The sequence below is a fragment of the Aegilops tauschii genome, chromosome 3 (genome assembly GCF_002575655.3).
Source record: "Aegilops tauschii subsp. strangulata cultivar AL8/78 chromosome 3, Aet v6.0, whole genome shotgun sequence".
NCBI classification, from domain to species: Eukaryota; Viridiplantae; Streptophyta; class Magnoliopsida; order Poales; family Poaceae; genus Aegilops; species Aegilops tauschii.
In genome coordinates, this window is record NC_053037.3 from 535,099,895 (window position 1) to 535,122,665 (window position 22,771).

At 43.2% G+C, this 22,771-nt stretch overlaps 2 protein-coding genes across 2 annotated transcripts; both read right to left on the bottom strand.

Annotated features, from left to right (window-relative positions):
• Positions 1-17,777: 17,777 nt before the first annotated feature.
• Positions 17,778-21,135, bottom strand: LOC109779327 (putative F-box/LRR-repeat protein 9). The gene is made up of 2 exons (XM_073495971.1): positions 20,101-21,135; positions 17,778-18,724 (listed from the first exon to the last, which is right to left on the bottom strand). The coding sequence occupies exons 1-2, from the start codon at positions 20,433-20,435 to the stop codon at positions 17,971-17,973; spliced, it is 1,089 nt and encodes a 362-aa protein (XP_073352072.1). The 5' UTR covers positions 20,436-21,135; the 3' UTR covers positions 17,778-17,970.
• LOC141043088 (uncharacterized) lies at positions 20,691-21,014 on the bottom strand. The gene has a single exon (XM_073512010.1). The coding sequence runs from the start codon at positions 21,012-21,014 to the stop codon at positions 20,691-20,693; it is 324 nt and encodes a 107-aa protein (XP_073368111.1).
• Positions 21,136-22,771: the final 1,636 nt, after the last annotated feature.

Genomic DNA, 22,771 nt, shown 5'->3' on the forward strand with positions numbered 1-22,771 from the left:
GATGTTTCAGGAGTTGAAGTTAATATTTCAAGCAAATACCCGAGTTGAGAGATATGAAGTCTCCAACAAGTTCTATAGCTAAAAGATGGAGGAGAATAGCTCAAGCAGTGAGCATGTGCTCAGATTGTCTGGGTACTACAATCGCTTGAATCAAGTGGGAGTTAATCTTCTAGATAAAATAGTGATTGACAGAATTCTCTAGTCACCATCACCAAGTTAGTAGAACTTCGTGATGAACTATAGTATGCAAGGGATGACGAAAGTAATTCTCGAGCTCTTCGCGATGCTGAAATCTACGAAGGTAGAAATCAAGAAAGAGAATCAAGTGTTGATGGTTAACAAGACCACTAGTTTCAAGAAAAGGGCAAAGGGATAGAAGGGGAACTTCAAGAAGAACGGCAAGCAAGTTGCTGCTCAAGTGAAGAAGCCCAAGTCTGGACCTAAGCCTGAGATTAAGTGCTTCTACTGCAAAGGGACTGGTCACTGGAAGCGGAACTGCCCCAAGTATTTGGTGGATAAGAAGGATGGCAAAGTGAACAAAGGTATATTGGATATACATGTTATTGATGTGTACTTTACTAGTGTTTATAGCAACCCCTCGGCAATTGATACTGGTTCAGTTGCTAAGAGTAGTAACTCGAAACGGGAGTTGCAGAATAAACAGAGACTAGTAAAAGGCGAGGTGACGATGTGTGTTGGAAGTAGTTCCAAGATTGATATGATCATCATCGCACACTCCCTATACTTTCGGGATTAGTGTTGAAACTAAATAAGTGTTATTTGGTGTTTGCGTTGAGCATGAATATGATTTGATCATGTTTGTTGCAATAAGTTTATTCATTTAAATTAGAGAATAATTGTTGTTCTGTTTACATGAATAAAACCTTCTATGGTCATACACCCAATAAAATGATTTGTTGGATCTCGATCGTAGTGATACACATATTCATAATAATGAAGCCAAAAGATGCAAAGTTAATAATGATAGTGCAACTTATTTGTGGCACTGCCGTTTAGGTCATATTGGTGTAAAGCGCATGAAGAAACTCCATACTGATGGGATTTTGGAATCACTTGATTATGAATCACTTAATGCTTGCGAACCGTGCCTCATGGGCAAGATGACTAAAACGCCGTTCTCCGGAACTATGGAGAGAGCAACAGATTTGTTGGAAATCATACATACAGATGTATGTGGTCCGATGAATATTGAGGCTCGTAGCAGGTATCATTATTTTCTGACCTTCACAGATGATTTGAGCAGATATGGGTATATCTACTTAATGAAACAGAAGTCTGAAACATTTGAAAAGTTCATATAATTTCAGAGTGAAGTGGAAATCATCATAACAAGAAAATAAAGTTTCTACGATCTGATCATGGAGAAGAGTATTTGAGTTACGAGTTTGGCCTTCAGTTAAAACAATGTGAAATAGTTTCACTACTCACGCCATCTGGAACACCACAGTGTAATGGTGTTTCCGAACATCGTAACCGTACTTTATTAGATATGGTGCGATATATGATGTCTCTTACCGATCTACCACTATCGTTTTGGGGTTATGCCTTAGAGACAGTTGCATTCATGTTAAATAGGGTACCATCTAAATCCGTTGAGACGACATCTTATGAACTGTGGTTTGGCAAGAAACCAAAGTTGTCGTTTCTTAAAGTTTGGGGTTGCGATGCTTATGTGAAAAAGTTTCATCCTGATAAGCTCAAACCCAAATCGGAGAAATGTGTCTTCATAGGATACCCAAAGGAGACAGTTGGGTACATCTTCTATCACAGATCCGAAGGCAAGACATTCGTTGCTAAGAATGGATCCTTTCTAGAGAAGGAGTTTCTCTCGAAAGAAGTGAGTGGGAGGAAAGTAGAACTTGATGAGGTAATTGTACCTGCTCCCTTATTGGAAAGTAGTTCATCGCAGAAACCAGTTTCTGTGACGCCTATACCAATTAATGAGGAAGTTAATGATGATGATCATGGAACTTCAGATCAAGTTATTACTGAACCTCGTAGGTCAACCAGAGTAAGATCCGCACCAGAGTGGTACGGTAATCCTGTTCTGGGGGTTATGTTACTAGACCATGACGAACCTACGAACTATGAAGAAGCGATGGTGAGCCCAGATTCCGCAAAATGGCTTGAGGCCATGAAATCTGAGATGAGATCCATGTATGAGAACAAAGTATGGACTTTGATTGACTTGCCCAATGATCGGCGAGCCATTGACGGACGCTGATAGTAGTGTTACTATCTACAAAGCTAGAATTGTCGCAAAAGGTTTTCGACAAGTTTAAGGTGTTGACTACGATGAGAGTTTCTCACTCGTATCTATGCTTAAGTCTGTCCAAATCATGTTAGCAATTGCCGCATTTTATGAAATCTGGCAAATGGATAAACAAAACTGCATTCCTTAATGGATTTATTAAAGAAGAGTTGTATATGATGCAACCAGAAGGGTTTTTCAATCCTAAAGGTGCTAACAAAATATGCAAGCTCCAGCGATCCATCTATGGACTGGTGCAAGCATCTCGGAGTTGGAATATACGCTTTGATAAGTTGATCAAAGGATATAGTTTTATACAGACTTGCGGTGAAGCCTGTATTTACAAGAAAGTGAGTGGGAGCACTACAGCATTTCTGATAAGTATATGTGAATGACATATTGTTGATCAGAAATAATGTAGAATTATTCTACAAAGCATAAAGGAGTGTTTGAAAGGAGTTTTTCAAAGAAAGACCTCGGTGAAGCTGCTTACATATTGAGCATCAAGATCTATATAGATAGATCAAGACGCTTGATAAGTTTTTTCAATGAGTACATACCTTAACAAGATTTTGAAGTGGTTCAAAATGGAACAGTCAAAGAAAGAGTTTCTTGCCTGTGTTACAAGGTGTGAAATTGAGTAAGACTCAAAGCCCGACCACGGCAGAAGATAGAAAAAGAATAGAAGTCATTCCCTATGCCTCGGCCATAGGTTCTATAAAGTATGCCATGCTGTGTACCAGATCTATTGTATACCCTACACTGATTTTGGCAAGGGAGTACAATAGTGATCTAGGAGTAGATCACTGGACAGCGGTCAAAATTATCCTTAGTGGAATAAGGATATGTTTCTCGATTATGGAAGTGACAAAAGGTTCGTCGTAAAGGTTTACGTCGATGCAAGTTTTGACACTAATCTATATGACTCTAAGTCTCGGTCTAGATACATATTGAAAGTGGGAGCAATTAGCTAGAAATTTCTAAATACTTACGGATCTGAATGTGACAGTCCCGTTGACTGAAATTATCTCACAAGCAAAACATGATCACACCTTAGTACTCTTTGGGTGTTAATCACATAGCGATGTGAACTAGATTACTGACTCTAGTAAACCCTTTGGGTGTTGGTCACATGACGATGTGAACTATGGGTGTTAATCACATGGTGATGTGAACTATTGATGTTAAATCACATGGCGATGTGAACTAGATTATTGACTCTAGTGCAAGTGGGAGACTGAAGGAAATATGCCCTAGAGGCAATAATAAAGTTATTATTTATTTCCTTATATCATGATAAATTTTTATTATTTATGCTAGAATTGTATTAACCGGAAACTTGATACATGTGTGAATACATAGACAAACAGAGTGTCACTAGTATGCCTCTACTTGACTAGCTCGTTGATCAAAGATGGTTATGTTTCCTAGCCATAGACATGAGTTGTCATTTGATTAACGGGATCACATCATTAGGAGAATGATGTGATTGACTTGACCCATTCCGTTAGCTTAGCACTCGATCGTTTAGTATGTTGCTATTGCTTTCTTCATGACTTATACATGTTCCTATGACTATGAGATTATGCAACTCCCGTTTACCGGAGGAACACTTTGTGTGCTACCAAACGTCACAACGTAACTGGGTGATTATAAAGGTGCTTTACAGGTGTCTCCGAAGGTACTTGTTGGGTTGGCGTATTTCGAGATTAGGATTTGTCACTCCGATTGTCGGAGAGGTATCTCTGGGCCCTCTCGGTAATGCACATCACTTAAGCCTTGCAATCATTGCAACTAATGAGTTTGTTGCGAGATGATGTATTACGGAATGAGTAAAGAGACTTGCCGGTAACGAGATTAAACTAGGTATTGAGATACCGACGATCGAATCTCGGGCAAGTAAAATACCGATGACAAAGGGAACAGCGTATGTTGTTATGCGGTCTGACCGATAACGATCTTCGTAGAATATGTGGGAGCCAATATGAGCATCCAGGTTCCTCTATTGGTTATTGACCGGAGACGTGTCTCGGTCATGTCTACATAGTTCTCGAACCCGTAGGATCCGCACGCTTAAAGTTAGATGACGGTTATATTATGAGTTTATGTGTTTTGATGTACCGAAGGAGTTCGGAGTCCCGGATGAGATCAGGGACATGATGAGGAGTCTCGAAATGGCCGAGACGTAAAGATCGATATATTGGACGACTATATTCGGACTTCGGAAAGGTTCCGAGTGATTCGTGTATTTATCGGAGTACCGGAGAGTTACGGGAATTCGCCGGGGAGAAGTATTGGGCCTTATTGGGCCATACGGGAATAGAGGAGAGAGGCCAAAAGGAAGGAGGCGCGCACCCCCCCCCTCTGGTCCGAATTGGACAAGGGGTGCAGCCCCCTTTTCCTTCTCCCTCTCCCCCTCTTTCCTTCTCTCCTACTCCAACAAGGAAAGGAGGAGTCCTACTCCCGGTGGGAGTAGGACTCCCCCCTTGGCGCGCCCTCCTCCTAGGCCGGCCGCCTCCCCCCTTGCTCCTTTATATACGGGGGCAGGGGGCACCCCAAAGACAACAATTGATCTATTGATCTCTTAGCCGTGTGCGGTGCCCCCTCCACCATATTACACCTCGATAATATCGTAGCGGTGCTTAGGCGAAGCCCTGCGTCGGTAGAACATCATCATCGTCACCATGCCGTCGTGCTGACGAAACTCTCCCTCAACACTCGGCTGGATCGGAGTTCGAGGGACGTCATCGAGGTGAACGTGTGCTGAACTCGGAGGTGCCGTACGTTCGGTATTTGATCGGTCGGATCGTGAAGACGTACGACTACATCAACCGCGTTGTGTTAACGCTTCCGCTTTCGGTCTACGAGGGTACGTGGACAACACTCTCCTCTCTCGTTGCTATGCATCACCTTGATCTTGCGTGTTCGTAGGAATTTTTTTGAAATTACTATGTTCCCCAACAAGATCTTGTGTGATCGTAGGAATTTTTTTGAATTACTACGTTCCCCAACATTGGCACGCCCCTTAGGGCTGGCCTCCTCCCCTCTCCTCCTTTATATACGGGGGCAGGGGGCACCCCAAAGCACATGAATTGTTTCTTAGCCGTGTGCGGTTCCCCCTCCACCGTTTACTCCTCCGATCATATTGTCGTAGTGCTTAGGCGAAGCCCTGCGCGGATCACTTCACCATCACCGTCACCACGCCGTCGTGCTAACGAAACTCTCCCTCGACACTTTGCTGGATCAAGCTGAATGTGTGCAGAACTCGGAGGTGCCGTACGTTCGGTGCTTGATCGGTTGGATCAAGAAGACATTCGACTACATCAACCGCATTAAGATAACGCTTCCGCTTTCGGTCTACGAGGGTACGTGGACACACTCTCCCCCTCTCGTTGCTATGCATCTCCTAGATAGATCTTGCGTGGGCGTAGGAATTTTTTTGAAATTGCATGCTACGTTCCCTAACAGTGGCATCCGAGCCAGGTTTATGCGTAGATGATTTGCACGAGTAGAACACAAAGAGTTGTGGGCGGTGATAGTCATACTGCTTACCACCAACGTCTTATTTTGATTCGGCGGTATTGTTAGATGAAGCGGCCCAGACCAACCTTACATGACCACGTTCATGAGACCGGTTCCACCGACAGACATGCAACTAGTTTTGCATAAAGGTGGCTGGCGGGTGTCTGTTTCTCCAACTTTAGTTGAATCGAATTTGACTACGGCCGGTCCTTGTTGAAGGTTAAAACAGCAAACTTGACGAAACACCGTTGTGGTTTTGACGCGTAGGTAAGAACAGTTCTTGCTAGAAGCCTGTAGCACCCACGTAAAACTTGCAACAACAAAGTAGAGGACGTCTAACTTGTTTTTGCAGGGCATGTTGTGATGTGATATGGTCAAGACATGATGTGATATACGTTATTGTATGAGATGATCATGTTTTGTAAAAGTTATCGGCAACTAGCAGGAGCCTTATGGTTGTTGCTTTATTGTATGAAGTGCAAATGCCATGTAATTGCTTTACTTTATCACTATGCGTTATCGATAGTTGTAGAAGCAATAGTTGGCGAGACGACCACGACGCTACGATGGAGATCAAGGTGTCAAGCCGATGACTATGGAGATCATGACGGTGCTTTGGAGATGCAGATCAAAGGCACAAGATGATGATGGCCATATCATGTCACACATTTTGATTGCATGTGATGTTTATCATTTATGCATCTTATTTTGCTTAGTACGGCGGTAGCATTATAAGATGATCCCTTACTAAAATTTCAAGGTATAAGTGTTCTCCCTGAGTATGCACCGTTGCGAAAGTTCTTCGTGCTGAGACACCACGTGATGATCGGGTGTGATAGGCTCTACTTTCACATACAACGGGTGCAAGACAGTTTTGCACATGCGGAATACTCGGGTTAAACTTGACGAGCCTAACATGTACTGACATGGCCTCGGAACACTGGAGACCGAAAGGTCAAACGTGAATCATATAGTAGATATGATCAACATAGAGATGTTCACCATTGAAGACTACTCCATCTCACGTGATGATCGGACATGTTTTAGTTGATTTGGATCACGTATCATTTAGATGACTTGAGGGATGTCAATCTAAGTGGGAGTTCTTAATTAATTTGATTAATTGAACTTTACTTTATCATGAACTTAGTCCTGATAGTATTTGCAAATTATGTTGTAGAACAATAGCTCGTGTTATAGCTCCCTAGTTTTTTTGATATGTTCCTAGAGAAAAATAAGATGAAAGATGATAGTAGCAATGATGCGGACTGGGTCCGTGATCTAAGGATTATCCTCGTTGCTGCACAAAAGAATTATGTCCTTGATGCACCGCTAGGTGACAGACCTATTGGAGGAGCTGATGTAGGCATTATGAACGTTTGACAAGCTCGGTGTGATGACTACTTGATAGTTTAGTGCACCATGCTTTACGGCTTAGAACCGGGACTTCGAAAACGTTTTGAACGCCACGGAGCATCTGAGATGTTCCAATAGTTGAAATTGGTATTTCAGACACATGCCCATGTTGAGAGGTATGAGACCTTCGACAAGTACTTTGCCTACAAGATGGAGGAGAATGGCTCGGCCAGTGAGCATGTACTCAGAATGTCTGGGTAGTACAATCGCTTGAATCAAGTGGGAGTTAATCTTCCAGATAAGATAGTGATTGACAGAGTTCTCTAATCACAATCACCAAGCTACTAGAACTTCGTGATGAACTATAATATGCAAGGGGATGACGAAAATGATCCCCGAGCTCTTCGCAATGCTGGAATCGGCGAAGGTAGAAATCAAGAAAGAGCATCAAGTGTTGATGGTTGACAAGACCACTAGTTTCAAGTAAAAGGGCAAGGGAAAGAAATGGGAACCTCAAGAAGAATGGCAAGCAATTTGCCACACCCGTGAAGAAGCCCAAAGCTGAACCCAAGCCTGAAACTGAGTGCATATTATACTGCAAAGGAAACGGTCACTAGAAGTGGAACTGCCCCCAAACATTTGGCGGATAAGAAGGATGGCAAAAGTGAACAAAGGTATATTTGATATATAGATTATTGTGTACCTTACTAGTGTTCGTAGTAGCCCCTGGGTAATTGATACTAGTTCAGTTGCTAAGATTAGTAACTCGAAATAGGAGTTACAGAATGAACCGAGACTAGTTAAGGGCGAGGTGACGATGTGTGTTGGAAGTGATTCCAAGGTTGATAAGATCACCACCGCACACTCCCTCTACCTTCGGGATTAGTGTTGAACCTAAATAAATGTTATTTGGTGTTTGCGTTGAGCATGAATATGATTGGATAATGTTTATTGCAATACAGTTATTCATTTAAGTCAGAGAATAATTGTTGTTCTGTTTACATGAATAAAACCTTCTATGGTCATACACCCAATGTAAATGGTTTATTGAGTCTCGATTGTAGTGATACACATATTCATAATATTGATGCCAAAAGATGCAAAGTTGATAATGATAGTGCAACATATTTGTGGCACTGCCGTTTAGGTCATATTGGTGTAAAGCGCCTGAAGAAATTCCATGTGGATGGACTTTTGGAATCACTTGATTATGAATCATTTGATGCTTGCGAACCATGCCTCATGGGCAAGATGACTAAGACTCTGTTCTCCGGAACAATGGATCAAGCCACTGACTTATTGGAAATAATACATACCGATGCATGCGGTCCGATGAGTGTTGAGGCTCGCGGCAAGTATCGTTATTTTCTGACCTTCACAGATGATTTGAGCATATATGGGTATATCTACTTGATGAAACACAAGTCTGAAACATTTGAAAAGTTCAAAGAAGTTCAGAGTGAAGTGGAGAACCATCGTAACAAGAAAAAAAAGTTTCTACGGTCTGATCGCGGAGGCGAATATTTGAGTTATGAGTTTGGCCTTCATTTAAAAATAATGTGGAATAGTTTCACAACTCATGCCACCTGGAACACCATAGCGTAATGGTGTGTCCGAATGTCGTAGCCGTACTTTATTAGATATGGTGCGATCTATGATGTCTCTTACCGATTTACCACTATCGTTTTGGGGTTATGCATTAGAGACAGCTGCATTCACATTAAATAGGGCACCGTCTAAATCCATTGAGACGATGCCGTATGAACTTTGGATTGGCAAGAAACCTAAGCTGTCATTTCTTAAAGTTTGGGGTTGCGATGCTTATGTGAAAAAGCTTCAGCCTGATAAGCTCGAACCCAAATCGGAGAAGTGCTTATCCATAGGATACCTAAATGAAACTGTTGGGTACACATTCTATCACAGATCCGAAGGCAAGATTTTTGTTGCTAAGAATGGATCCTTTCTAGAGAAGGAGTTTCTCTCGAAAGAAGTGAGTGGGAGGAAAGTAGAACTTGATGAGGTAATTGTACCTTCTCTCGAATTGGAAAGTAGCTCATCATAGAAAACTGTTCCCGTGATGCCTACACCAACTAGAGAGGAAGCTAATGATAATGATCATGAAACTTCAGATCAAGTTGCTACCGAACCTCGTAGGTCAACCAGAGCACGTTCCGCACCAGAATGATATGGTAATTCTGTTCTGGAAGACATGTTACTAGACCATGACGAACCTACGAACTATGAGGAAGCGATGATGAGCCCAGATTCCGCAAAATGGCTTGAGGCCGTGAAATCTGAGATAGGATCCATGTGTGAGAACAAAGTGTGGACTTTGGTGGACTTGCCCAATGATTGGGAAGTCATTGAGAATAAATGGATCTTCAAGAGGAAGACGGACGCTGATGGTAGTGTTACTATCTACAAAGCTTGACTTGTCGTAAAAGGTTTTTGACAAGTTCAAGGTGTTGACTACGATGAGATTTACTCACTCGTAGCGATGCTGAAGTCTATCCCAATCATGTTAGCAATTGCCACATTTTATGAAATCTGGCAAATGGATATCAAAACTACATTCCTTCATGGATTTCTTATAGAAGAGTTGTATATGATGCAACCAGAAGGATTTATGAATCCTAAAGGTGCTAACAAAGTGTGCAAGCTCCAGCGATCCATCTATGGACTGGTGCAAGCATCTCGGAGTTGGAATATACGCTTTGATAAGGTGATCAAAACATATGGTTTTATATAAACTTATGGTGAAGCTTGTATTTACAAGAAAGTGAGTAGGAGCTCTAGCATTTCTGATATTATATGTGGATGACATATTGCTGATTGGAAATTATATAGAATTTCTGGATAGCATAAAAGGATAATTGAATAAGAATTTTTCAATGAAAAACCTCGGTGAAGCTGCGTACATATTGGGCATCAAGATCTATAGAGATAGATCAAGACGCTTGATATTTTTTTTCAATGAGTACATACCTTGACAAGATTTTGAAGTAGTTCAAAATGGAATAGTCAAAGAAGGAGTTCTTGCCTGTGTTGCAAGGTGTGAAGTTGAGTTAGACTCAAAACCCGACCATGGAAGAATATAGAGAGAGAATGGAGGTCATTCCCTATGCCTCAGTCATAGGTTCTATAAAGTATGCCATGCTGTGTACCAGACCTATTGTGTGCCTTGCCATGGGTTTGGCAAGGAGGTACAATAGTGATCCAGGAGTGGATCACTGGATAGCGGTCAAAGTTATCCTTAGAGGACTAAGGAAATATCTCTCGGTTATGGAGGTGATAAAGAGTTCGTCGTAAAGAGTTACGTCGATGCAAGCTTTGACACCGATCTGGATGACTCTGAGTCAATCTGGATACATATTGAAAGTGGGAGCAATTATCTAGAGTAGCTCCATGCAGAGCATTCTAGACATAGAAATTTGCAAAAAAACATATGTATCTAAATGTGTGAGACCCCTTGACTAAACTTCTCTCACAAGCAAAACATGATCACACCTTAGTACTCTTTGAGTGTTAATCACATAGCGATGTGAACTAGATTATTGACTCTAGTAAACCCTTTGGGTGTTGGTCACATGGCGATGTGAACTATGGGTGTTATTCACATAAAGATGTGAAGTATTGGTGTTAAATCACATGGCGATGTGAACTAGATTATTGACTCTAGTGCAAGTGTGAGACTGAAGGAAATATGACCTAGAGGCAATAATAAAGTTGTTATTTTATATTTCCTTAAATCATGATAAATTTTTATTATTCATGCTAGAATTGTATTAACCGGAAACTTGATACATGTGTGGATACATAGACAAAACACCGTGTCCCCAGTAAGCCTCTACTAGACTAGCTTGTTAATCAAAGATGGTTAAGTTTCCTAACCATAGACATGTGTTGTCATTTGGTGAACGGGATCACATTATTAGGTGAATGATGTGATGGACAAGACCCATCCGTTAGCTTAGCATAATGATCGTTAAGTTTTATTGCTACTGCTTTCTTCATAACTTATACATATTCCTTTGACTATGAGATTATGCAACTCCCAGATACCGGAGGAATACCTTGTGTGCTATCAAACGTCACAACATAACTGGGTGATTATAAAGATGCTCTACAGGTATCTCCGAAGGTGTTTTGTTGGGTTGGCATAGATCGAGATTAGGATTTGTCACTCCGAGTATCAGAGAGGTATCTCTGGGCCCTCTCGGTAATGCACATCATGATAAGCCTTGCAAGCAATGTTACTAATAAGTTAGTTATGGGATGATGCATTACGGAACGAGTAAAGAGACTTGCCGGTAACGAGATTGAACTAGGTATGAGGATACCGACGATCGAATCTCGGGCAAGTAACATACCGATGAAAAAGGGAATAACGTATGTTGTCATAACGGTTTGACCGATAAAGATCTTTGTAGAATATGTGGGAACCAATATGAGCATCCAGGTTCCGTTATTGGTTAATGACCGAAGAGGTGTCTCGGTCATGTCTACATAGTTCTCGAACCCGTAGGGTTCGCATGCTTAACGTTCGATGGCGATTTGTATTATGAGTTACGTGTTTTTGTGACCGAAGATTGTTCGGAGTCCCGGATGAGATCACGGACATGACGAGGAGTCTCGAAATGGTCGAGAGGTAAAGATTAATATAATGGACTATAGTATTCAGACACCGGAATGGTTTCAGAGTGTTTTGGATATTTATCGGAGTACCGAGGGGTTACCGGAACCCCCTGGGGAAAGTAATGGGCCACATGGGCCATAGGGGAGAGAGAGGGCAGCCCACAAGGGGGTGGCGCGCGTCCCCCCATGGGGAGTCCGAATTGGACAAGGGGAGGGGGTGCGGCCCCCCTTTCCTTCTCCCTCTCCCTCTCCTTCCCCCTTTCCCCCTCCGAAAGAAGGAAGGGGGGCCGACTAGGACTAGGAGTCCTAGTGGGTGTCCCCCCACTTGGAGCGCCCCCTAGGGCCGGCCTCCTCCCCTCTACTCCTTTATATACGGGGGCAGGGGCACCCCAAAGCACATCAATTGCTTCTTAGCCGTGTTCGGAGCCCCCCTCCACCGTTTACTCCTCCGGTCATATTGTCGTAGTGCTTAGGCGAAGCCCTGCGCGGATCACTTCACCATCACCGTCACCACGCCGTCGTGCTAACAAAACTCTCCCTCGACACTTTGCTGGATCAGTTCGAGGGACGTCATCGAGTTGAACGTGTGCAGAACTCAGAGGTGCCGTACGTTCGGTGCTTGATCGGTTGGATCGAGAAGACGTTCGACTACGTCAACCGCGTTAAGCTAACGCTTCCGCTTTCGGTCTACGAGGGTACGTGGACACACTCTCCCCCTCTCATTGCTCTCCTAGATAGATCTTGCATGAGCGTAGGATTTTTTTTTTGAAATTGCATGCTACGTTCCCTAACAGCTTGTGTGTGGAAATGCCTATTGGAAATACTGCTACCTGATTACTGCTGCAGAGGATGCATCATCTCCATGTGGGTCCATCAAATGCGCACGTGTTTTCCGTTTCTGTCGCTTTACAATACAAAGTTGATTATCACTCTACGGGTGAAGAGAGAGCGTGGAAAATCAAATTAGAAACATCTATGCCAGATAGTGTCATTGCCCAAAAAATGTTGTACTTTGCTACTTACCTCACGTTTCACTCCCTCCTTTTCATTATTATTGGTGCAACGTCTTTCCCCTTGTGTTTTGGAAATTGTTGTAAAAAATGAGCATGTGACTGATTGTTTGCTAGTGCACGCAGAGAGAAATAGTTCCTGGAATATCGAGAAGATTACTATAATCTTTCGAGAAGTTTGCTATAAACTTTGGTGAAAGTATTCTGCGATGCAGAGAAGATTAACAGATTCCAAGGAGGTTGATTCCGGGAAGATTGAATGTCGGAGATGACCCCCAAAAATACAATGCAATTGGTACGTGAGGCATTCGAGAATAAATGACCGCAACCTTGAAGAATGAGGATGAAGTGAATACGTTGCATTTGTTTCGTCATTTTATTTTCTTACTTGAGTCATAAGACCACCGTAGTATTAAGAGGGGTAGGTATTTCAAGACTTATATTTATTGTGATGCTTAACCGAAACCTATACTATGAGAGTTGGGAGAAAACTCTTTTTGCTTTGATACATTTACTTGTCAGCCAGAGACGAAGATCTTCTGGGTTGTGAGAGGAATGTTTTGAACCGAGGAGTCAACTTTACTTGTTCCTCCTGTAAAATTGCCGGGGGCGATCAAAATCTGGCCGTTGGAAACATGCCGGTTGGCCATTGACTGTACCACGTGTCCTAGATGGTCATTTCTCTACTAAGAAGGTCGCGGCTATAAATAGACACCCCGCACCAACATGATTCGCTGGTTGCTCCATTTGAGATTGTGGAAGATTGATTGAGCATCCCTCTCTGAGAGATTTGAGTTTAAAATCCACTGAGAGAAAAATCAAGAGCTAAAACTTAGATAGTGGTTGAGCATAATAGTAGATCTAAATTGACAGCTTTTGTGCCTATTACTTTTGAGAGCTGCTAACTCTTTAGACGGTTAAGTGTCGGCTTGAGAGTCGAAGAGTAATTGTCTTCGCCAAGTCAAAGTCGTCATCAATAAGAGTCACTGTGGTTTGCGAAACAAGTCCGTTGAAGGTTTGGAGATCGCCAAGAAGAATTTACCACGAGTAAAATCAACTGAACTCTGGTCAACTTCACGTTGAGGAGAATAAGACAGAGAGAGGTTTGCTCTTGTCTTCAATCACAAGTCCCTCCAACTAGATGTAGCTCTTTTGCAGAGGAGTGAACTGGTCTACCAAATCACTTGTCACCATCGAGCATCACTGATTATTTCTCATCCAAATTTATATTTAGTAATTCTTTAGTTCTGTTTCTAGTATTGTTCTTCGAAATCATTCAACTGATCATATCTCTAGTTATTCTATTAGTACCATGACTATGTTGTGTTGCATATTCATATTTGTTGTTCCTAAGGTAGTTTGTTTGTATGTGCGCTTGTTGTTCATCTGGTGCTACTTACTGATCGAACTCAGTCTGTCCCTGATGAACACTTCTCAGTGACATGTATGCTTTGCTTCTATGGTGATCACATTATTTCTCATGTGCATTATCTTCGATGTTGATTGTCTTGTCCTCGTTTTTATCACCATCTTTGTTGCCAGAGTATTGTGCTATTAATCTCATAGGATTATCGTATCTTACGTTGAAAACTTAGTTGAATTGTTTCACTCAGTCTAGTTTTTCGTCCAGTCTATTAGTTGTCGGTTGATCCTGCTCATGATTAGGTTTACTTTTCGCTATGTTGTACTGAGAGATCTGAAGTTTTGAAAGAAATTTTAAATCTCTCATTCACCCCTCTGGTTGATATCCTCTTGATCCTACAATTATCATCGGTGGGTGGCTGTTGGTCAGTGGCCTGTTTCGTGTCCGCCGTTCAGAACGGGGTTTAGTCCCTTGCATGGAACAAACAAACAAAAATTAAACAAGCATTGTTAATAAAAAACATATAAATAGGAAACTGGAGAGAAAAGGGGGGAGGACATGCCGCTCCTTCACTGCCGCCCACCTCTCCCTCTACAACCATTTCTTCTACCTTCTCTATCTGCAAAAAATAACGTCTACAATTAGTAAAAAAAGCAACGAAGATGTATGCCGTAGTAGGCACATTTTGCAATCCGCACACATTGGCCCCTCGGCCCCTCCCATCCCATTATCCACATGATGCATTCAATAAAAAAAGCTAAAACAGAAAAGAAAAAACATGCTGCCTCCACCACCTTCAGCATCATCCCTGATCCTAGCCAACTTAAACCCCTAGTCATCAAACCAACAATGATACTACGTTGTACTGCTTCATGTTGCATTTCACCCAAACAAAAAAACACCCCATAAAAACACCCGAGGATGTGCAACTATTACTAGTTACCAGCCAACCCCGGTACGTCTTGCTCGCAACTACTACTACTATCACACACTCCTGACACCATCTAAGTGGCTATGCATGCAACTTAGTATGGCTATTTGTGCAACTTCCTCCAGTGCTACATGCACAAAGACCTCAACTTCCTGCAAAAAATCCCATGGATGTGCAACAATTAGTGCTTACCAGCCAACTCTAACAGCCTTTGCTTGCAACTATTGCTACTGTCGCTGACACCTAACAGAAACTCAAAAGGATGTGAAGGGGGGACAAATCTGTGCAGTCACCTCACAAGATCATTGTTGGGCCTTCCTGCTGCTCGTCCCCGATCCTCACCGCTGCAACCATGTCGCCGTGAGAAAAAACCGCAAACACGAGCATCCCTGCTGCATGCGTGTGGGCCCCATGAATCCACCCCCTCCCCGCCGGGCGCGCAACCGTTGTGTACAACATCGCCATGAATTTCACCCCCTGCCCGAGAAACTACTGCGGAAAACAACCCACAAAATCGTATGAAATTAGATGAAACAGATCACACCCAGCCGCCGACCCTCGCTCGAATCGCCGGCAAACAAACCATGGAAGCCCCGGTTGCGAGAGGATTTGGGTCGCATGCGGGTCTCCGGCTTACCTCATGCCAGTGGGGGCAGTGCAGGGCATCCGTTTGCCCGGCGGCTGCTATCTCGCCTCTGGCGCCCTCGATTGCAACCTCTCCTCCATCATTACGGCTGTGCTCCACTACACTATCTCAGCGAAACGGGTCATGAAGTGGGCCCCCTTGCCTTGACCTCAACCAGGTGGCACATACTTGATCTAGCCAAATCGTGCGGTCGAGAGCGTGCGCTCCCGGGCACGAAACGTGCAACTGCATGATGCAGCATTCATGTTAAGATTTACCTCTGCTGCTGCGATGGTTGTGTTGCACTGTCTAAATTTGAGGCGACACATCTGCGAAATCAAGGGCCCCTGTCTAAATTTGAGCTTTGTTCTCTTACTAGCTTTGTCCCTTGGGTTTGGAATTGTCATTTTTAAATAACTGCATATGAGTTCACAATAGGTCAAATAATTGAGGAAGATATAAATATACAAAGTTACGATAAATCTATACCTACTAATAAAGCAAGGTGCGTTTCTCCACTTTTTTCATCCATTCACCAAAGAAAAGATTTTTCTTTTATCTGAGGTGGTACTAAATTTTTGTGCTTTCGTGTGCTAGAAAAGAAAAACGAGTTGTCCAGATTTCGTACCTGGGCCGGGCGTTGAGGCCCAGTGCAGCAAGGCTACTTATTTTCCTACGCACACAGCTGGCAGAACCCTATTTACCGCACAGAGCGTCAAATACCCAAAGTTTCGCAGAAGTCGCCCAATACTAGGCCGGCCAATTTTTGTTTTATCCTGTATTCTGTCTTTTTTCTCTTTTTGTCTCTTTTGCTTTCCTAATTATTTTTACGTTTTACCCTTCCAAGTTTAATTTCGTTTTTTTCTTTTCTAATAAATTCGAAATTTTCAAAAAACCTCAGAGTTTCAATTTTTGCTTCAAGTTTTCGATAAATATTCGACTGTCTAAAAAACAATTGTTTTATAAAGTTCAGAACTTTGTTTTTGTTCTGAAATTTCTTCAAAATAAAACAGAAGTTCCCAATTTTTCAAAAAATGTTTATATTTTATGCAATTATTCACAATTTCCAATGTTTCTTTTTGCATTTAGAAAAAAAATTCAAATTGGAAAATGTTTTTTTTTGCGAAATGGTTACAAAATTAAAATAATTTTCTTAATTGAAAAAACATTTTCAAAAACTTTCTGAATGTTCAAAACATGTTACCATTTAAAAAAAATTGGTCACTAATTCAAAAAATGTTCAGTTTATTATAAAAGGTTCATGTTTTCAGATTTTTTTTTTGTGAATTTAGGAAAATATATTCCAATTTAAAATTTTGCTCATGTCTTTTGGGAATATTCAGAATTTTCAAAAACTGTTTGAAATTTCAAAAAATGTTCATGTTTCAAAGAATATACGCAAATTCTTTCTTATTTTTTATGGTAGGTTTGAAAAAAAATAAAATATGTTTCAAATCTGATGCTGCATTATGTTCTTACATATCCACGCTTGCCATTGGTCAATAGAACGTGTTTGTTCAACTAGCTAGCAACATGTCGTCGAGTCTTTGATTTATGCGCTGCAATTAGTAATAAATTTGGTTACGCCGTGATAGGAGACGCCGACCAACCCCACCACTATCAAGATCTCGTCAGCCAAACATGACCCACGAGAAGAAGATCACAGCTCCTAGCTCTGTCGGCCACCGCTACGGAGAATATTTTCGGAGGACACATCATTTCTCTCCCGTTGCTTGTCGTAATAAATATCTCCCGTTGCAACGCACGGGCATATGCGCTAGTATAGTACAAAGTAAATTCTACTCCCTCCGTCACATAACATAAAGAGTGTTTTTTATACTACACGAAGGGAGCACAAGATATACGTTTTTAGGAAGTAATAAGTTTCGGAAAAGGTTCGCGGAGATAGCTTGAGAATACAGCTGAGTACTAGCAAACCAACACTTGCATGCGCATCTCAGTTAGTGGATGATACCTAGTAGGAGTTAGTACTACTAGACGGTTGTAACTATTAAAACACACACTATAGGCAGATAGTTCAAAAGCACCACTGGCTTGTTTGTACTCCCTCCGTTCCAAATTACTCATCGTGGTTTTAGTTCAAATTTGAACTAAAATCACGATGAGTAATTTGGAACGGAGGGAGTAGTACATCAGAAGCCCTCCTGCAGGGATACACACAAACTCTTCAAGATCTAAAACCCCAAGACAGTGACTTGGACTACCGAACATGGCACAGCTAGCTAGTTGCATCTGTCACAGCTCCCAGTAGTATCTGGGATCATCCTTGGAGTAGGTCACGTTGCGCAAGAGAGGTGTGTCATCTCTGTAGTCATCCCAGGGGAGCAGGGAGTACTCGCAGTAGCAATCGCAGTAGTATTCGCAATAGTACTCGCCGCAGCCATGACAATAGCACTGGCCGTAGCCATCGCTGTCCATCGCTGCCTCGTTGTGCGGAGAGCAAGCATAGAGATCAGATTGCTCTATCACTTCACCTTCGTTCTCCTCGATGGTACGGAGATCTGGGCACTGAACGTGAGGAGGAGACCCCACCACTCCTGGCAGCTGGGCATGCCTGATATTGGCACAGAGAGCTCGGAGTTCATCATCAACTTCGAGGTTGCCGCATTCTCTAAGGTCGAGGAGTTCGAGGTGGGGGCAGCCTTCAAGGATGGCGTACACCCCCTTTTCAGTCAGGCCGTAGCCTGCCATCTGAAGGAGCTGCAACTCCTGCAAGCTCTCTGCTATGGCGAAGGCCTCCTCGTTGTGTCTCGCCTCCGAGGCCTCATAAAGCTCCTCCTCTTCCTCCTCGTCGACCCAAGGCAAACGGACTCTTAAACGTTTCAGCTCTGGGCGAGCAGCACCGATCCGCTTGAAAAATGGCCACGACAGCTTCTGACCAGAGTACTCTATCTCTTCTAGCATTGGACATCTAGCGGCAAGCTTAGTTACTGCGTCATCCCAAAAGTATTGGGAGGCAATGAGTCGAATGCTCTTCAATGAGTTGCATCTACAGAGAGAAAAATTAAAATAAACAGGATATCACATGAACAGAGCAAAATCAGACAAGTACAGTAAGGCTGTATTACAAGTTTAAACAGTAAATGTATTTTCTCTTTAAAGCGAAGTAGTTGGACACATGTACCATATGATAAATATCAAATAAACGACCTGTCCATGTGCTGCTGGAACGTAAATATCTAATTTGGCAATAAACGACCTGTCCTAAATATCACATAACAATGTACCGTAAATATCTAATAAGGGCAATGGGCATCTCCAACGCTATTCATGAAATGGACGCCCCCAAATGTACAGTGGTTCTGCACGATCTGCATGTTCTGCTGTAACTCGGTGTCCGTCGCCACCGCTAGGGCGGGCAGCGGCGGCTTCTCCTCCTCGGAGTCCTCCGTCTCGATCTTTGCCCCATCAATGTCGTTGACTGGCTTCTCCTACATGGTGGACGCAGCGGTCAAGGAAGACGGACCGGCAAAAGGGGGTGACGTCGTGAATTGGATCTGGAGCTCCCCCCGGATCCAGAGTCCTGGCGTGCCAGAGGCTGGTCCGAGCGGTAGCCGTCGACAGCCACCATGCCCGGCTGCGCTCCTTCTCCTCCTCGGTTTTCTGCCCGGCGGCCGGTGGTGGAGGTGTGGTATGCACGGCTTTGGGAGGGGAGGAGGAGTGGGTGAGAGGATAGGCTTTGGGGGAAGGCCGATCAGTTTTAAGAGTGGGAGAAAGGCTTCTTGGGTGGCGCGCCGGCGTGAATGCGGGTAGCCGCGAGACGGTGAGAGCGGCATCAATGCTGATGGTTCTAGAGAAGGAGAGGGGTTTTAGGGTGTGTCCGGGTTGTCGGACGCCCACGTCCGGACACCCCCAGAACGCCCCCGATTTGTGGCCGCTGTAGGGATTTCAGACGTCCAGAGAAGCCCAATTTGTTGAGCGGCGCTGGAGGCTTGAAAGTGTCCGGACCATCTAGGCCGGACATTTGGGGGCGATTTGAGGATTAGCGTTGAAGATGACCTACCAGTCTCAGTATCTCAAGCCAACTTATTTGGCTCTAACTGACCTGTCCTAAATATGTCTGCCTAATTTTAGAGACAAATACAACCGTATAGATGTGCCAATTTTGTTTTAGTTTGCAAACCACTCAGCTCAAGCAATTGGGGTGTCCTTTGAACACCTTGAAGATAACACTATTAGACATGTGTCACAATAACGTATCAGTTTATTTCCTAAATTAAATTCACATCTTGCGACCAACTTGTTAATCTGTTAGGTGGAGGTAAATACCGCAACCAGTGTGGGTCAGTGCTAAAAGGCTGCTAAGTTTGACACATACAGAGCAAGAGATCAAGTGCTGAAATTCAAGAACGCAAAGAACAATACCTGTTTGCAATGTAATTTAGGAGTTCGCTAGTGACAAACTTCTGAGCCCAGAACGATTCCATCCGTCCCTCGGAGCGATCTATAGCCACCTTTGCCATTTCGCACAAGACATTTTCTGCCTTTGAGAAAACCACCTTGTGGCGCGTCATGTCCACGAAACGCCACAAGTCAGGGGACTTGGCTGTTATGCGCCATGAGCGGCACACAAGTTCGGCGCGCATCAGAATCTCGATGGTCCCAAGCTTCATGAAGATTGCAGAAAGGGCATCGAGTGGGAGCTCAGACCAATCCCTGACATCAGGCACGGGCAAGGGGCTTAGCTCCACCACCTCCATTGTGCAAGGGAGCTCCTAAGAAATGAGGTGTCATCACAGAGATAGATAACAAGGATGCCCAAATTCAGCAAGAGCTTGAAATTTGCACGATGAGAAAGCTTTAACAAAAGACAGACGAAGGTTATGCAATGCAGGAGTGGTTATTTAAGCTTTGCAATCGATGATAAGCCAATCAGACCAAGTTAGCAAATCAATCCATTCCCCCCTTATCATCTCAGAATCCACCCAATTACGTATGATTTACCCAAACATCCATCAAACCAGTATACGCACCGATCTGTTCTTGTGCGGGTGGGCCTGAAACCCCTGCTTCGCCGTCTCGGGCAGCAGGTCGTCGCCGGCCGTGGCCTCCCGCTTCGCCCTCTTGCATCCGTCGCTCTCGCCGCTCTCCATGCAAAGCACCGACGCGTCAGCCGCTAAAAACGAAGGCCGTTCAAGCCAAGCAGAGATCCAAGAGCGGCTGATATCGGCGACGGGCAGGAGCACGTCCCGCTCCTCCCCGATGCCGCCGGCCGTGGGGCTGCCGCTACTAATGCGGCTCCCGCCGTCGCCGGAGGGGCTCGCCGATGGGTCGGCCATGCGGTCCCGCGCGGTTTCAGGGAACCCACCGTCTCGCCCCACCAAAGCCAAACCCCGAACCCTTTTCTCAAAAAAAAAAAAAAATCCCCCGAACCCTTGGTCCCTTGGAACGAGAAAGCGAGCGTACGTTTGGAAGGAGAAATCGGCGTTTGCCCGAGGGCGAGGTGGCGAAGGAAGCGGAGGATGCGAGGCACAGGTGGCAAACTGCGATGAGGAATAACCAGCGATCGTTCCCTGGAGGCTTCCATCTAGCGAACAATTTCGTTCCCTGGGAGAACCATCCGAGAAACCAATCTGGACAGGGCTCTTTTTTTTCTCGGAAAAACTTACAATCTATTCATCTTCAATCATGGCAGTACAACGAATACCAGAAATAAAAATTACATCACTAGGTCTCGCAGCCTAATCACACACATAAGAACTGACAGGAAAAAAAGAAGGAAAACACACAAAATGCTAATGTACTTTCTTTGTAAGCTAACTAATAATAATTGGCTAAAAAAGCTAATAATAAGACGTTTTTGTAGTTTAAATTGAACATCAAAACGTCTTATATTATGATACAGAGGTGGTATGATACAAGCAAGTAAATTTTGCCACCAACGACAAACTAATTTTGCCATGTAAAAGCTCGCATGGCAAAAAATAAACAAAAATATGCAAAGGTACACCACAGAAAAAGTTACCATTGCCACATATTTTTGAAAGAAAAAAAACACAAAAATGCCATGCTTGTACAAAAATATACTACATAAAGTCACATTGAAAATTGCTTTTGGAGGCTGAGCTCCATGAAGACCTTCATTTGCAATTTTAAAAATTCATCAAAATTCATATTTCTAAGTTTCAATTTTTTTTGAAAAAATACAGATATACATGGAGGCATAAGCAAGTTCTACAGGACGGGGGTTCGACCCGCAATGTTGTATGGCGCTGAGTGTTGGCCGAATAAAAGACGACATGTTCAACAGTTAGGTGTGACGGAGATGCGTATGTTGAGATGGATGTGTGGCCACACGAGGAAGGATCGAGTCCGGAATGATGATATACGAGATAGAGTTTGGGGTAACACCAATTGAAGAGAAGCTTGTCTAACATCGTCTGAGATGATTTGGGCATATTCAGCGCAAGCCCCAGTGCATAGCGGACGGCTAAAGTGTGCAGAGAATGTCAAGAGAAGTCAGGATAGACCGAATTTGACACGGGAGGAGTCGGTTAAGAGAGACATGAAGGATTGAAATATCACCAAAGAACTAGCTATGGACAGAGGTGCATGGAAGCTTGCTATCCATGTGCCAGAGCCATGAGTTGGTCGTGAGATCTTATGGTTTTCACGTCTAGCCTACCCCAACTTGTTTGGGACTAAAAGCTTTGTTGTTGTTGTTGTTGTTGTTGTTGTTGTTGTTGTTGTTGTTGTTGTTGTTGTTATTGTTGTTGTTGTTGTTGTTGTTATACATGGAGGCATAACGCATATGTGCGTAAATTTTCGGGACAAATTACGATGAAATGAGGGTTGTGAAAAAAAACTATAGGGCTTTTTAGCACATGATACTATTCATTCTCAAAGTCGATGAATTTGTCTTTTTTTTCAGGTCGCATTTTAACAAATTTCATTCAGAATTTTTACACACATACACAACACATCCTTGTCTACTTGTACAATTTTTTCATTCTTTTTTAACTGAAAAGTTCAAATTTTGAATTGTTCAAACATTTCGACCTCCATGGGGTCGAGCTTCAAAACGCCCCACTCAAGT